Genomic DNA, 17,023 nt, shown 5'->3' with positions numbered 1-17,023 from the left:
TGTTCTGTATTTCACGGTGTCTCTGCAGTCTGCCGACACACCGCGAAACGTTCTCTCTTTATTTCCACACAGTGAGAAAATTACAGTGCCTGGGATTATGGTGAACTGTTTTTGAATTTCTGCTGCCAGATAGGCTGAACTGCACTCAGCTAAATCATGACTTTAAATAAGTTCTGGGCAACTCTGTTATACCTGCACTCAAATGAACCTCATGAAACTTGCAAGAAGGGCACAAACCTTCGGCTTTCAGGATCTCCTCTGGCTCTACATCACCATCCTTCTTCTCATCTGGGCCCAGAGGGTCAATGCCTTCCAGCCCGCCCTCGCCATTGAGGGCACTTGGCCGTGGTGTCGTTGGCGTTGCCTTGCGTGGCCGGCGCTTGTGCAGCGGAGACAGAGACAGGTTCCGTAGCACAGCCATACCGGTCTCTGTCAGCCAGACACCCTCAAAGCGAAAATACTGGGGTTCTGAGAGACAAGAAAAAAGGGTGGAATGAGGCAGGGTAGGTCAATTTCATACAACACCTCCAGGGTTACTCAGAAGCTGAACATCTCTTTGCTTAACCCACTCAACCCTATTCCTTTCCTGCACTTGAGGATAGTAACCCAGAAGTCTGGGCCACTGTTTGCTCTTGACACAAAACTTTCTGTGTTTGGGACAGACAAAAGCGAGGACATCTCCATTCAAAGAGCAATTAGCTTGGCGAATTCACCCCTACAGAGTGCTGCAACGGCCACAATGTGGCTTGCTTTAAGAAGGGATGACCCACATTCATGGAGGTTAATGACCATTGATGGATCTATCAGCCATAGTGCCTAAATGGAAACTGCCTAAATGGAGGCAGTAACACTGCGAATGGCAAACAACGAAGGGCAAAAACAGGGTGAGACTTTGGCCTCTGAGTCCTGCTTTCAGGATTTCTAGGTGGCATAGCTAGGGGACGTGGGGGGGGGGGGCTAGAGGCTTAATGCCACTTCCTGGAGGTGCTTTCCAAGGCTGCCCCTATCCCCACTCGCAACTGCACCCCAGTCTGGAACTCCCTGCGGAGTCTGGGGAAGGGGCGCAGTTGAATACCAGCAAGCAGGAATTGTGTCCCCCCCCCTCCCCCCGACCCAACCGATCTTCACCTCTGGTTCGGAGAAGCTTGAGGGGCAGAGCCAACAGTAGAACTAGAAGTGGGCAGTGTTTGTGTTAAGTCCGATCCTGGCCTCAGCGAGGCTTGGATCGAGCTCTAAGCTGCAGGCTGTTTGTAATCTTTGCACCCACCCCACGGCTTATTCAATCTGGTTCAGATTTGTCCAACGGGGGTTATGAGCTCGAATAACTTGGCCAAACTACTGAAAACTAAGGGCTCTTATTGGATGCTGGCATTTCTGCATCAAGAGCAACCCAATCCTCTTTCAACAGCTGCCAAACTTTACAACTGAAGCAAACTATGCAAAAATGCATAGATTCATTTTCCTTTTCTGATCACCAAAAGCTCTGGGCAGCAGTGAAGTCTCCCCCTCCGAATCCACAAAATCTTTTTCAGACCCTCTTTTAAAAAAAAACACTATTAGCCATATTTATAGATAAAAACAACACAGTAATAATGTGTGTTGTTGTTATTATTTATTATATTTATATAACCGCCCTCCCCCGGAGGGCTCAGGGCGGTGAACAAAACATGGATAGAGCACAATAAAATCAGAGACTAAAATCAGTTAAATATTAGTTAATTTGGCTCTATATAAATAAACCCCACCCCATTAAAATGCAGCATACTAATCAGCATAACAGATGGCACCAACTATCAAATCCCCTAAAAGAAAAAAGGGAGGGGGAACGGCAGGATCCACTGATGTTATGAAGGGGGGGGGGCATCAGCAGCCAGCCTCCCCAAAGGCCCCGCGGAAAAGCTCGGTCTTACAGGCCCTGCGGAACTTGTTAAGATCCCGCAGGGCCCTGACAGCTGGGGAGAGAGCATTCCACCAGGCCGGGGCCAGGGCAGTAAAGGCCCTGGCCCGGGTGGAGGCTAGCTGCATCATTGAAGGGCCAGGGATCACCAGTAAATTGGCCTCTGCCGAACGCAGAGACCGGTTTGGGACATATGGGGTACGACGGTTCCGCAGGTACGGAGGTCCCAGGACATGGGATAGCTGATTAACAATGAAGGAAAGAATAACAACGACAACACCAGGTGATGTTCCAAAATAGGCATACTCAGATCAGTAAGGATTAAGATAATCACATCATATCAAATGTGAGTGGTTCAGGGAAATATTTTAATTACTAGCACTAAAGCCCATTTTAAATTAAAATAAAATGAGCTCAGGGAGGGAGGGAGGGAGGGGTTAGGAGGACCCCCTTCCTCCTCCTGCTTCATCCTCTTCCCTCCAGGAGAGCAGCCCATATTGTTTGGGGTGGGGGAGGCTCCTGGTGGGGGAAGCTGGGTGGGGACGGGATGGAATGTTGTGAGTCCTGCGCACCCATTGGCTAGGGCAGGGGTCAGCAACCTTTACCACCCAAAGAGCCATTTGGACCCCGTTTTCCATGGTCCCGAAGATCTACCGAGCCGGAGAGGTGGCTCCACATGGAGCCGCCTCCAGTTTGGCCCCTCCACTCACCTTTCCTGGAGGGACATGCCCATGCGACCCTCCGACCTCCAGGCCACGCGGAGCCACAGTATAAGGCTGAAAGAGCCACATGCGGCTCTGGAGCCGCGGGTTGCAGACCCCTAGCCGCTAGGGGTTCGTCGTCGGACATTCCACTCTTTAGGTAATTATGTATAAGGATTGTAGATTAGACTACTTAATAAACCAGGATGGAGCGGTATTTCAAAGGTCTTGAGTGTTTTTGTGGCTTTGGTCTTCCAAAGGGAATTCAAAAAAAGGGTAGCCATCTATTTGTAAAATATGTTGGGCTTGATGCAATATACTGTCAATAAATTTGAGCTGAAGGAGATTTTGTCCACCATCAAGCGGTCCCAAACGGTTCTCACTGACTGCATGTTTTCAAACTGCATGTTTTCAAAGATCATGCACAGTCATGAGGATTAGAAATCTGGCTTTTCTTTAATGACAGGCATGTTTTCCTTGACAACTGGAAATCTCAGGAGCATAACTCCACCCAATATTTAACACTCTGCTTCTGCTATGAAGTCAAGAGACATACAAAATATATTCAGCTCCACTTGTACATCAGGTGAATGACTCAAGCCAAAAGGAGATAACAAAGCAGTGTGGTTGGTGGCATTTAAGGTCCAGGAGATACAAGACTAGGATAGAAAACTGGGCTTGTATTACGGGCTCTTAAGCACTACAACAAGATTTCCCAGGTCAATTTCCTGGTTAACAGCCCTGTAAGGAGTGGGCTAGAGCAGGGGTCTGCAATCTGCGGCACTCCAGATGTTCATGGACTACAAATCCCATCAACCCCTGGGGCTTCCCCACCCCCCCCCCCCCCCACCACCACACCCCCCCACCCCACACCCCCCCCCCCCCCACCCCCCCCCACCCCCCCCCCCCCCCACCCCCCCCCCCCCCCCCCCCCCCAACCCCCCACCCCCCCCCCCCCCCACCCCCCCCACACCCCCCCACCCCCCCCCCCACCCACCCCCCCCCCCCACCCCCCCCCCCCCCCACCCCCCCCCCCCCCCACCCCCCCCCCCCCCCCCCCCCCCCCCCCCCCACCCCCCCCCCCCCCCACCCCCCCCCCCCCCCACCCCCCCCCCCCCCCACCCCCCCCCCCCCCCACCCCCCCCCCCCCCCACCCCCCCCCCCCCCCACCCCCCCCCCCCCCCACCCCCCCCCCCCCCCACCCCCCCCCCCCCCCACCCCCCCCCCCCCCCACCCCCCCCCCCCCCCACCCCCCCCCCCCCCCACCCCCCCCCCCCCCCACCCCCCCCCCCCCCCACCCCCCCCCCCCCCCACCCCCCCCCCCCCCCACCCCCCCCCCCCCCCACCCCCCCCCCCCCCCACCCCCCCCCCCCCCCACCCCCCCCCCCCCCCACCCCCCCCCCCCCCCACCCCCCCCCCCCCCCACCCCCCCCCCCCCCCACCCCCCCCCCCCCCCACCCCCCCCCCCCCCCACCCCCCCCCCCCCCCACCCCCCCCCCCCCCCACCCCCCCCCCCCCCCACCCCCCCCCCCCCCCACCCCCCCCCCCCCCCACCCCCCCCCCCCCCCACCCCCCCCCCCCCCCACCCCCCCCCCCCCCCACCCCCCCCCCCCCCCACCCCCCCCCCCCCCCACCCCCCCCCCCCCCCACCCCCCCCCCCCCCCACCCCCCCCCCCCCCCACCCCCCCCCCCCCCCACCCCCCCCCCCCCCCACCCCCCCCCCCCCCCACCCCCCCCCCCCCCCACCCCCCCCCCCCCCCACCCCCCCCCCCCCCCACCCCCCCCCCCCCCCACCCCCCCCCCCCCCCACCCCCCCCCCCCCCCACCCCCCCCCCCCCCCACCCCCCCCCCCCCCCACCCCCCCCCCCCCCCACCCCCCCCCCCCCCCACCCCCCCCCCCCCCCACCCCCCCCCCCCCCCACCCCCCCCCCCCCCCACCCCCCCCCCCCCCCACCCCCCCCCCCCCCCACCCCCCCCCCCCCCCACCCCCCCCCCCCCCCACCCCCCCCCCCCCCCACCCCCCCCCCCCCCCACCCCCCCCCCCCCCCACCCCCCCCCCCCCCCACCCCCCCCCCCCCCCACCCCCCCCCCCCCCCACCCCCCCCCCCCCCCACCCCCCCCCCCCCCCACCCCCCCCCCCCCCCACCCCCCCCCCCCCCCACCCCCCCCCCCCCCCACCCCCCCCCCCCCCCACCCCCCCCCCCCCCCACCCCCCCCCCCCCCCACCCCCCCCCCCCCCCACCCCCCCCCCCCCCCACCCCCCCCCCCCCCCACCCCCCCCCCCCCCCACCCCCCCCCCCCCCCACCCCCCCCCCCCCCCACCCCCCCCCCCCCCCACCCCCCCCCCCCCCCACCCCCCCCCCCCCCCACCCCCCCCCCCCCCCACCCCCCCCCCCCCCCACCCCCCCCCCCCCCCACCCCCCCCCCCCCCCACCCCCCCCCCCCCCCACCCCCCCCCCCCCCCACCCCCCCCCCCCCCCACCCCCCCCCCCCCCCACCCCCCCCCCCCCCCACCCCCCCCCCCCCCCACCCCCCCCCCCCCCCACCCCCCCCCCCCCCCACCCCCCCCCCCCCCCACCCCCCCCCCCCCCCACCCCCCCCCCCCCCCACCCCCCCCCCCCCCCACCCCCCCCCCCCCCCACCCCCCCCCCCCCCCACCCCCCCCCCCCCCCACCCCCCCCCCCCCCCACCCCCCCCCCCCCCCACCCCCCCCCCCCCCCACCCCCCCCCCCCCCCACCCCCCCCCCCCCCCACCCCCCCCCCCCCCCACCCCCCCCCCCCCCCACCCCCCCCCCCCCCCACCCCCCCCCCCCCCCACCCCCCCCCCCCCCCACCCCCCCCCCCCCCCACCCCCCCCCCCCCCCACCCCCCCCCCCCCCCACCCCCCCCCCCCCCCACCCCCCCCCCCCCCCACCCCCCCCCCCCCCCACCCCCCCCCCCCCCCACCCCCCCCCCCCCCCACCCCCCCCCCCCCCCACCCCCCCCCCCCCCCACCCCCCCCCCCCCCCACCCCCCCCCCCCCCCACCCCCCCCCCCCCCCACCCCCCCCCCCCCCCACCCCCCCCCCCCCCCACCCCCCCCCCCCCCCACCCCCCCCCCCCCCCACCCCCCCCCCCCCCCACCCCCCCCCCCCCCCACCCCCCCCCCCCCCCACCCCCCCCCCCCCCCACCCCCCCCCCCCCCCACCCCCCCCCCCCCCCACCCCCCCCCCCCCCCACCCCCCCCCCCCCCCACCCCCCCCCCCCCCCACCCCCCCCCCCCCCCACCCCCCCCCCCCCCCACCCCCCCCCCCCCCCACCCCCCCCCCCCCCCACCCCCCCCCCCCCCCACCCCCCCCCCCCCCCACCCCCCCCCCCCCCCACCCCCCCCCCCCCCCACCCCCCCCCCCCCCCACCCCCCCCCCCCCCCACCCCCCCCCCCCCCCACCCCCCCCCCCCCCCACCCCCCCCCCCCCCCACCCCCCCCCCCCCCCACCCCCCCCCCCCCCCACCCCCCCCCCCCCCCACCCCCCCCCCCCCCCACCCCCCCCCCCCCCCACCCCCCCCCCCCCCCACCCCCCCCCCCCCCCACCCCCCCCCCCCCCCACCCCCCCCCCCCCCCACCCCCCCCCCCCCCCACCCCCCCCCCCCCCCACCCCCCCCCCCCCCCACCCCCCCCCCCCCCCACCCCCCCCCCCCCCCACCCCCCCCCCCCCCCACCCCCCCCCCCCCCCACCCCCCCCCCCCCCCACCCCCCCCCCCCCCCACCCCCCCCCCCCCCCACCCCCCCCCCCCCCCACCCCCCCCCCCCCCCACCCCCCCCCCCCCCCACCCCCCCCCCCCCCCACCCCCCCCCCCCCCCACCCCCCCCCCCCCCCACCCCCCCCCCCCCCCACCCCCCCCCCCCCCCACCCCCCCCCCCCCCCACCCCCCCCCCCCCCCACCCCCCCCCCCCCCCACCCCCCCCCCCCCCCACCCCCCCCCCCCCCCACCCCCCCCCCCCCCCACCCCCCCCCCCCCCCACCCCCCCCCCCCCCCACCCCCCCCCCCCCCCACCCCCCCCCCCCCCCACCCCCCCCCCCCCCCACCCCCCCCCCCCCCCACCCCCCCCCCCCCCCACCCCCCCCCCCCCCCACCCCCCCCCCCCCCCACCCCCCCCCCCCCCCACCCCCCCCCCCCCCCACCCCCCCCCCCCCCCACCCCCCCCCCCCCCCACCCCCCCCCCCCCCCACCCCCCCCCCCCCCCACCCCCCCCCCCCCCCACCCCCCCCCCCCCCCACCCCCCCCCCCCCCCACCCCCCCCCCCCCCCACCCCCCCCCCCCCCCACCCCCCCCCCCCCCCACCCCCCCCCCCCCCCACCCCCCCCCCCCCCCACCCCCCCCCCCCCCCACCCCCCCCCCCCCCCACCCCCCCCCCCCCCCACCCCCCCCCCCCCCCACCCCCCCCCCCCCCCACCCCCCCCCCCCCCCACCCCCCCCCCCCCCCACCCCCCCCCCCCCCCACCCCCCCCCCCCCCCACCCCCCCCCCCCCCCACCCCCCCCCCCCCCCACCCCCCCCCCCCCCCACCCCCCCCCCCCCCCACCCCCCCCCCCCCCCACCCCCCCCCCCCCCCACCCCCCCCCCCCCCCACCCCCCCCCCCCCCCACCCCCCCCCCCCCCCACCCCCCCCCCCCCCCACCCCCCCCCCCCCCCACCCCCCCCCCCCCCCACCCCCCCCCCCCCCCACCCCCCCCCCCCCCCACCCCCCCCCCCCCCCACCCCCCCCCCCCCCCACCCCCCCCCCCCCCCACCCCCCCCCCCCCCCACCCCCCCCCCCCCCCACCCCCCCCCCCCCCCACCCCCCCCCCCCCCCACCCCCCCCCCCCCCCACCCCCCCCCCCCCCCACCCCCCCCCCCCCCCACCCCCCCCCCCCCCCACCCCCCCCCCCCCCCACCCCCCCCCCCCCCCACCCCCCCCCCCCCCCACCCCCCCCCCCCCCCACCCCCCCCCCCCCCCACCCCCCCCCCCCCCCACCCCCCCCCCCCCCCACCCCCCCCCCCCCCCACCCCCCCCCCCCCCCACCCCCCCCCCCCCCCACCCCCCCCCCCCCCCACCCCCCCCCCCCCCCACCCCCCCCCCCCCCCACCCCCCCCCCCCCCCACCCCCCCCCCCCCCCACCCCCCCCCCCCCCCACCCCCCCCCCCCCCCACCCCCCCCCCCCCCCACCCCCCCCCCCCCCCACCCCCCCCCCCCCCCACCCCCCCCCCCCCCCACCCCCCCCCCCCCCCACCCCCCCCCCCCCCCACCCCCCCCCCCCCCCACCCCCCCCCCCCCCCACCCCCCCCCCCCCCCACCCCCCCCCCCCCCCACCCCCCCCCCCCCCCACCCCCCCCCCCCCCCACCCCCCCCCCCCCCCACCCCCCCCCCCCCCCACCCCCCCCCCCCCCCACCCCCCCCCCCCCCCACCCCCCCCCCCCCCCACCCCCCCCCCCCCCCACCCCCCCCCCCCCCCACCCCCCCCCCCCCCCACCCCCCCCCCCCCCCACCCCCCCCCCCCCCCACCCCCCCCCCCCCCCACCCCCCCCCCCCCCCACCCCCCCCCCCCCCCACCCCCCCCCCCCCCCACCCCCCCCCCCCCCCACCCCCCCCCCCCCCCACCCCCCCCCCCCCCCACCCCCCCCCCCCCCCACCCCCCCCCCCCCCCACCCCCCCCCCCCCCCACCCCCCCCCCCCCCCACCCCCCCCCCCCCCCACCCCCCCCCCCCCCCACCCCCCCCCCCCCCCACCCCCCCCCCCCCCCACCCCCCCCCCCCCCCACCCCCCCCCCCCCCCACCCCCCCCCCCCCCCACCCCCCCCCCCCCCCACCCCCCCCCCCCCCCACCCCCCCCCCCCCCCACCCCCCCCCCCCCCCACCCCCCCCCCCCCCCACCCCCCCCCCCCCCCACCCCCCCCCCCCCCCACCCCCCCCCCCCCCCACCCCCCCCCCCCCCCACCCCCCCCCCCCCCCACCCCCCCCCCCCCCCACCCCCCCCCCCCCCCACCCCCCCCCCCCCCCACCCCCCCCCCCCCCCACCCCCCCCCCCCCCCACCCCCCCCCCCCCCCACCCCCCCCCCCCCCCACCCCCCCCCCCCCCCACCCCCCCCCCCCCCCACCCCCCCCCCCCCCCACCCCCCCCCCCCCCCACCCCCCCCCCCCCCCACCCCCCCCCCCCCCCACCCCCCCCCCCCCCCACCCCCCCCCCCCCCCACCCCCCCCCCCCCCCACCCCCCCCCCCCCCCACCCCCCCCCCCCCCCACCCCCCCCCCCCCCCACCCCCCCCCCCCCCCACCCCCCCCCCCCCCCACCCCCCCCCCCCCCCACCCCCCCCCCCCCCCACCCCCCCCCCCCCCCACCCCCCCCCCCCCCCACCCCCCCCCCCCCCCACCCCCCCCCCCCCCCACCCCCCCCCCCCCCCACCCCCCCCCCCCCCCACCCCCCCCCCCCCCCACCCCCCCCCCCCCCCACCCCCCCCCCCCCCCACCCCCCCCCCCCCCCACCCCCCCCCCCCCCCACCCCCCCCCCCCCCCACCCCCCCCCCCCCCCACCCCCCCCCCCCCCCACCCCCCCCCCCCCCCACCCCCCCCCCCCCCCACCCCCCCCCCCCCCCACCCCCCCCCCCCCCCACCCCCCCCCCCCCCCACCCCCCCCCCCCCCCACCCCCCCCCCCCCCCACCCCCCCCCCCCCCCACCCCCCCCCCCCCCCACCCCCCCCCCCCCCCACCCCCCCCCCCCCCCACCCCCCCCCCCCCCCACCCCCCCCCCCCCCCACCCCCCCCCCCCCCCACCCCCCCCCCCCCCCACCCCCCCCCCCCCCCACCCCCCCCCCCCCCCACCCCCCCCCCCCCCCACCCCCCCCCCCCCCCACCCCCCCCCCCCCCCACCCCCCCCCCCCCCCACCCCCCCCCCCCCCCACCCCCCCCCCCCCCCACCCCCCCCCCCCCCCACCCCCCCCCCCCCCCACCCCCCCCCCCCCCCACCCCCCCCCCCCCCCACCCCCCCCCCCCCCCACCCCCCCCCCCCCCCACCCCCCCCCCCCCCCACCCCCCCCCCCCCCCACCCCCCCCCCCCCCCACCCCCCCCCCCCCCCACCCCCCCCCCCCCCCACCCCCCCCCCCCCCCACCCCCCCCCCCCCCCACCCCCCCCCCCCCCCACCCCCCCCCCCCCCCACCCCCCCCCCCCCCCACCCCCCCCCCCCCCCACCCCCCCCCCCCCCCACCCCCCCCCCCCCCCACCCCCCCCCCCCCCCACCCCCCCCCCCCCCCACCCCCCCCCCCCCCCACCCCCCCCCCCCCCCACCCCCCCCCCCCCCCACCCCCCCCCCCCCCCACCCCCCCCCCCCCCCACCCCCCCCCCCCCCCACCCCCCCCCCCCCCCACCCCCCCCCCCCCCCACCCCCCCCCCCCCCCACCCCCCCCCCCCCCCACCCCCCCCCCCCCCCACCCCCCCCCCCCCCCACCCCCCCCCCCCCCCACCCCCCCCCCCCCCCACCCCCCCCCCCCCCCACCCCCCCCCCCCCCCACCCCCCCCCCCCCCCACCCCCCCCCCCCCCCACCCCCCCCCCCCCCCACCCCCCCCCCCCCCCACCCCCCCCCCCCCCCACCCCCCCCCCCCCCCACCCCCCCCCCCCCCCACCCCCCCCCCCCCCCACCCCCCCCCCCCCCCACCCCCCCCCCCCCCCACCCCCCCCCCCCCCCACCCCCCCCCCCCCCCACCCCCCCCCCCCCCCACCCCCCCCCCCCCCCACCCCCCCCCCCCCCCACCCCCCCCCCCCCCCACCCCCCCCCCCCCCCACCCCCCCCCCCCCCCACCCCCCCCCCCCCCCACCCCCCCCCCCCCCCACCCCCCCCCCCCCCCACCCCCCCCCCCCCCCACCCCCCCCCCCCCCCACCCCCCCCCCCCCCCACCCCCCCCCCCCCCCACCCCCCCCCCCCCCCACCCCCCCCCCCCCCCACCCCCCCCCCCCCCCACCCCCCCCCCCCCCCACCCCCCCCCCCCCCCACCCCCCCCCCCCCCCACCCCCCCCCCCCCCCACCCCCCCCCCCCCCCACCCCCCCCCCCCCCCACCCCCCCCCCCCCCCACCCCCCCCCCCCCCCACCCCCCCCCCCCCCCACCCCCCCCCCCCCCCACCCCCCCCCCCCCCCACCCCCCCCCCCCCCCACCCCCCCCCCCCCCCACCCCCCCCCCCCCCCACCCCCCCCCCCCCCCACCCCCCCCCCCCCCCACCCCCCCCCCCCCCCACCCCCCCCCCCCCCCACCCCCCCCCCCCCCCACCCCCCCCCCCCCCCACCCCCCCCCCCCCCCACCCCCCCCCCCCCCCACCCCCCCCCCCCCCCACCCCCCCCCCCCCCCACCCCCCCCCCCCCCCACCCCCCCCCCCCCCCACCCCCCCCCCCCCCCACCCCCCCCCCCCCCCACCCCCCCCCCCCCCCACCCCCCCCCCCCCCCACCCCCCCCCCCCCCCACCCCCCCCCCCCCCCACCCCCCCCCCCCCCCACCCCCCCCCCCCCCCACCCCCCCCCCCCCCCACCCCCCCCCCCCCCCACCCCCCCCCCCCCCCACCCCCCCCCCCCCCCACCCCCCCCCCCCCCCACCCCCCCCCCCCCCCACCCCCCCCCCCCCCCACCCCCCCCCCCCCCCACCCCCCCCCCCCCCCACCCCCCCCCCCCCCCACCCCCCCCCCCCCCCACCCCCCCCCCCCCCCACCCCCCCCCCCCCCCACCCCCCCCCCCCCCCACCCCCCCCCCCCCCCACCCCCCCCCCCCCCCACCCCCCCCCCCCCCCACCCCCCCCCCCCCCCACCCCCCCCCCCCCCCACCCCCCCCCCCCCCCACCCCCCCCCCCCCCCACCCCCCCCCCCCCCCACCCCCCCCCCCCCCCACCCCCCCCCCCCCCCACCCCCCCCCCCCCCCACCCCCCCCCCCCCCCACCCCCCCCCCCCCCCACCCCCCCCCCCCCCCACCCCCCCCCCCCCCCACCCCCCCCCCCCCCCACCCCCCCCCCCCCCCACCCCCCCCCCCCCCCACCCCCCCCCCCCCCCACCCCCCCCCCCCCCCACCCCCCCCCCCCCCCACCCCCCCCCCCCCCCACCCCCCCCCCCCCCCACCCCCCCCCCCCCCCACCCCCCCCCCCCCCCACCCCCCCCCCCCCCCACCCCCCCCCCCCCCCACCCCCCCCCCCCCCCACCCCCCCCCCCCCCCACCCCCCCCCCCCCCCACCCCCCCCCCCCCCCACCCCCCCCCCCCCCCACCCCCCCCCCCCCCCACCCCCCCCCCCCCCCACCCCCCCCCCCCCCCACCCCCCCCCCCCCCCACCCCCCCCCCCCCCCACCCCCCCCCCCCCCCACCCCCCCCCCCCCCCACCCCCCCCCCCCCCCACCCCCCCCCCCCCCCACCCCCCCCCCCCCCCACCCCCCCCCCCCCCCACCCCCCCCCCCCCCCACCCCCCCCCCCCCCCACCCCCCCCCCCCCCCACCCCCCCCCCCCCCCACCCCCCCCCCCCCCCACCCCCCCCCCCCCCCACCCCCCCCCCCCCCCACCCCCCCCCCCCCCCACCCCCCCCCCCCCCCACCCCCCCCCCCCCCCACCCCCCCCCCCCCCCACCCCCCCCCCCCCCCACCCCCCCCCCCCCCCACCCCCCCCCCCCCCCACCCCCCCCCCCCCCCACCCCCCCCCCCCCCCACCCCCCCCCCCCCCCACCCCCCCCCCCCCCCACCCCCCCCCCCCCCCACCCCCCCCCCCCCCCACCCCCCCCCCCCCCCACCCCCCCCCCCCCCCACCCCCCCCCCCCCCCACCCCCCCCCCCCCCCACCCCCCCCCCCCCCCACCCCCCCCCCCCCCCACCCCCCCCCCCCCCCACCCCCCCCCCCCCCCACCCCCCCCCCCCCCCACCCCCCCCCCCCCCCACCCCCCCCCCCCCCCACCCCCCCCCCCCCCCACCCCCCCCCCCCCCCACCCCCCCCCCCCCCCACCCCCCCCCCCCCCCACCCCCCCCCCCCCCCACCCCCCCCCCCCCCCACCCCCCCCCCCCCCCACCCCCCCCCCCCCCCACCCCCCCCCCCCCCCACCCCCCCCCCCCCCCACCCCCCCCCCCCCCCACCCCCCCCCCCCCCCACCCCCCCCCCCCCCCACCCCCCCCCCCCCCCACCCCCCCCCCCCCCCACCCCCCCCCCCCCCCACCCCCCCCCCCCCCCACCCCCCCCCCCCCCCACCCCCCCCCCCCCCCACCCCCCCCCCCCCCCACCCCCCCCCCCCCCCACCCCCCCCCCCCCCCACCCCCCCCCCCCCCCACCCCCCCCCCCCCCCACCCCCCCCCCCCCCCACCCCCCCCCCCCCCCACCCCCCCCCCCCCCCACCCCCCCCCCCCCCCACCCCCCCCCCCCCCCACCCCCCCCCCCCCCCACCCCCCCCCCCCCCCACCCCCCCCCCCCCCCACCCCCCCCCCCCCCCACCCCCCCCCCCCCCCACCCCCCCCCCCCCCCACCCCCCCCCCCCCCCACCCCCCCCCCCCCCCACCCCCCCCCCCCCCCACCCCCCCCCCCCCCCACCCCCCCCCCCCCCCACCCCCCCCCCCCCCCACCCCCCCCCCCCCCCACCCCCCCCCCCCCCCACCCCCCCCCCCCCCCACCCCCCCCCCCCCCCACCCCCCCCCCCCCCCACCCCCCCCCCCCCCCACCCCCCCCCCCCCCCACCCCCCCCCCCCCCCACCCCCCCCCCCCCCCACCCCCCCCCCCCCCCACCCCCCCCCCCCCCCACCCCCCCCCCCCCCCACCCCCCCCCCCCCCCACCCCCCCCCCCCCCCACCCCCCCCCCCCCCCACCCCCCCCCCCCCCCACCCCCCCCCCCCCCCACCCCCCCCCCCCCCCACCCCCCCCCCCCCCCACCCCCCCCCCCCCCCACCCCCCCCCCCCCCCACCCCCCCCCCCCCCCACCCCCCCCCCCCCCCACCCCCCCCCCCCCCCACCCCCCCCCCCCCCCACCCCCCCCCCCCCCCACCCCCCCCCCCCCCCACCCCCCCCCCCCCCCACCCCCCCCCCCCCCCACCCCCCCCCCCCCCCACCCCCCCCCCCCCCCACCCCCCCCCCCCCCCACCCCCCCCCCCCCCCACCCCCCCCCCCCCCCACCCCCCCCCCCCCCCACCCCCCCCCCCCCCCACCCCCCCCCCCCCCCACCCCCCCCCCCCCCCACCCCCCCCCCCCCCCACCCCCCCCCCCCCCCACCCCCCCCCCCCCCCACCCCCCCCCCCCCCCACCCCCCCCCCCCCCCACCCCCCCCCCCCCCCACCCCCCCCCCCCCCCACCCCCCCCCCCCCCCACCCCCCCCCCCCCCCACCCCCCCCCCCCCCCACCCCCCCCCCCCCCCACCCCCCCCCCCCCCCACCCCCCCCCCCCCCCACCCCCCCCCCCCCCCACCCCCCCCCCCCCCCACCCCCCCCCCCCCCCACCCCCCCCCCCCCCCACCCCCCCCCCCCCCCACCCCCCCCCCCCCCCACCCCCCCCCCCCCCCACCCCCCCCCCCCCCCACCCCCCCCCCCCCCCACCCCCCCCCCCCCCCACCCCCCCCCCCCCCCACCCCCCCCCCCCCCCACCCCCCCCCCCCCCCACCCCCCCCCCCCCCCACCCCCCCCCCCCCCCACCCCCCCCCCCCCCCACCCCCCCCCCCCCCCACCCCCCCCCCCCCCCACCCCCCCCCCCCCCCACCCCCCCCCCCCCCCACCCCCCCCCCCCCCCACCCCCCCCCCCCCCCACCCCCCCCCCCCCCCACCCCCCCCCCCCCCCACCCCCCCCCCCCCCCACCCCCCCCCCCCCCCACCCCCCCCCCCCCCCACCCCCCCCCCCCCCCACCCCCCCCCCCCCCCACCCCCCCCCCCCCCCACCCCCCCCCCCCCCCACCCCCCCCCCCCCCCACCCCCCCCCCCCCCCACCCCCCCCCCCCCCCACCCCCCCCCCCCCCCACCCCCCCCCCCCCCCACCCCCCCCCCCCCCCACCCCCCCCCCCCCCCACCCCCCCCCCCCCCCACCCCCCCCCCCCCCCACCCCCCCCCCCCCCCACCCCCCCCCCCCCCCACCCCCCCCCCCCCCCACCCCCCCCCCCCCCCACCCCCCCCCCCCCCCACCCCCCCCCCCCCCCACCCCCCCCCCCCCCCACCCCCCCCCCCCCCCACCCCCCCCCCCCCCCACCCCCCCCCCCCCCCACCCCCCCCCCCCCCCACCCCCCCCCCCCCCCACCCCCCCCCCCCCCCACCCCCCCCCCCCCCCACCCCCCCCCCCCCCCACCCCCCCCCCCCCCCACCCCCCCCCCCCCCCACCCCCCCCCCCCCCCACCCCCCCCCCCCCCCACCCCCCCCCCCCCCCACCCCCCCCCCCCCCCACCCCCCCCCCCCCCCACCCCCCCCCCCCCCCACCCCCCCCCCCCCCCACCCCCCCCCCCCCCCACCCCCCCCCCCCCCCACCCCCCCCCCCCCCCACCCCCCCCCCCCCCCACCCCCCCCCCCCCCCACCCCCCCCCCCCCCCACCCCCCCCCCCCCCCACCCCCCCCCCCCCCCACCCCCCCCCCCCCCCACCCCCCCCCCCCCCCACCCCCCCCCCCCCCCACCCCCCCCCCCCCCCACCCCCCCCCCCCCCCACCCCCCCCCCCCCCCACCCCCCCCCCCCCCCACCCCCCCCCCCCCCCACCCCCCCCCCCCCCCACCCCCCCCCCCCCCCACCCCCCCCCCCCCCCACCCCCCCCCCCCCCCACCCCCCCCCCCCCCCACCCCCCCCCCCCCCCACCCCCCCCCCCCCCCACCCCCCCCCCCCCCCACCCCCCCCCCCCCCCACCCCCCCCCCCCCCCACCCCCCCCCCCCCCCACCCCCCCCCCCCCCCACCCCCCCCCCCCCCCACCCCCCCCCCCCCCCACCCCCCCCCCCCCCCACCCCCCCCCCCCCCCACCCCCCCCCCCCCCCACCCCCCCCCCCCCCCACCCCCCCCCCCCCCCACCCCCCCCCCCCCCCACCCCCCCCCCCCCCCACCCCCCCCCCCCCCCACCCCCCCCCCCCCCCACCCCCCCCCCCCCCCACCCCCCCCCCCCCCCACCCCCCCCCCCCCCCACCCCCCCCCCCCCCCACCCCCCCCCCCCCCCACCCCCCCCCCCCCCCACCCCCCCCCCCCCCCACCCCCCCCCCCCCCCACCCCCCCCCCCCCCCACCCCCCCCCCCCCCCACCCCCCCCCCCCCCCACCCCCCCCCCCCCCCACCCCCCCCCCCCCCCACCCCCCCCCCCCCCCACCCCCCCCCCCCCCCACCCCCCCCCCCCCCCACCCCCCCCCCCCCCCACCCCCCCCCCCCCCCACCCCCCCCCCCCCCCACCCCCCCCCCCCCCCACCCCCCCCCCCCCCCACCCCCCCCCCCCCCCACCCCCCCCCCCCCCCACCCCCCCCCCCCCCCACCCCCCCCCCCCCCCACCCCCCCCCCCCCCCACCCCCCCCCCCCCCCACCCCCCCCCCCCCCCACCCCCCCCCCCCCCCACCCCCCCCCCCCCCCACCCCCCCCCCCCCCCACCCCCCCCCCCCCCCACCCCCCCCCCCCCCCACCCCCCCCCCCCCCCACCCCCCCCCCCCCCCACCCCCCCCCCCCCCCACCCCCCCCCCCCCCCACCCCCCCCCCCCCCCACCCCCCCCCCCCCCCACCCCCCCCCCCCCCCACCCCCCCCCCCCCCCACCCCCCCCCCCCCCCACCCCCCCCCCCCCCCACCCCCCCCCCCCCCCACCCCCCCCCCCCCCCACCCCCCCCCCCCCCCACCCCCCCCCCCCCCCACCCCCCCCCCCCCCCACCCCCCCCCCCCCCCACCCCCCCCCCCCCCCACCCCCCCCCCCCCCCACCCCCCCCCCCCCCCACCCCCCCCCCCCCCCACCCCCCCCCCCCCCCACCCCCCCCCCCCCCCACCCCCCCCCCCCCCCACCCCCCCCCCCCCCCACCCCCCCCCCCCCCCACCCCCCCCCCCCCCCACCCCCCCCCCCCCCCACCCCCCCCCCCCCCCACCCCCCCCCCCCCCCACCCCCCCCCCCCCCCACCCCCCCCCCCCCCCACCCCCCCCCCCCCCCACCCCCCCCCCCCCCCACCCCCCCCCCCCCCCACCCCCCCCCCCCCCCACCCCCCCCCCCCCCCACCCCCCCCCCCCCCCACCCCCCCCCCCCCCCACCCCCCCCCCCCCCCACCCCCCCCCCCCCCCACCCCCCCCCCCCCCCACCCCCCCCCCCCCCCACCCCCCCCCCCCCCCACCCCCCCCCCCCCCCACCCCCCCCCCCCCCCACCCCCCCCCCCCCCCACCCCCCCCCCCCCCCACCCCCCCCCCCCCCCACCCCCCCCCCCCCCCACCCCCCCCCCCCCCCACCCCCCCCCCCCCCCACCCCCCCCCCCCCCCACCCCCCCCCCCCCCCACCCCCCCC

General features: G+C 84.7%; 1 protein-coding gene across 1 annotated transcript in view; it reads right to left on the bottom strand.

The window, feature by feature from the left end:
* Positions 1–17,023, bottom strand: part of KMT2D (lysine methyltransferase 2D) — a 182,646-nt gene that overhangs the window by 108,962 nt on the left and 56,661 nt on the right. The window contains 2 exon segments of the mRNA XM_048487610.1: positions 238–468; positions 2,100–2,139. Of these exon segments, the coding sequence (XP_048343567.1) occupies positions 238–468; positions 2,100–2,139 (271 nt within the window).

Source organism: Sphaerodactylus townsendi, linkage group LG03 (genome assembly GCF_021028975.2).
Source record: "Sphaerodactylus townsendi isolate TG3544 linkage group LG03, MPM_Stown_v2.3, whole genome shotgun sequence".
Lineage (NCBI taxonomy): Eukaryota > Metazoa > Chordata > Lepidosauria > Squamata > Sphaerodactylidae > Sphaerodactylus > Sphaerodactylus townsendi.
Note: the sequence above shows the minus strand (reverse complement) of the source record. Positions and strands in the feature narration are given on the sequence as shown.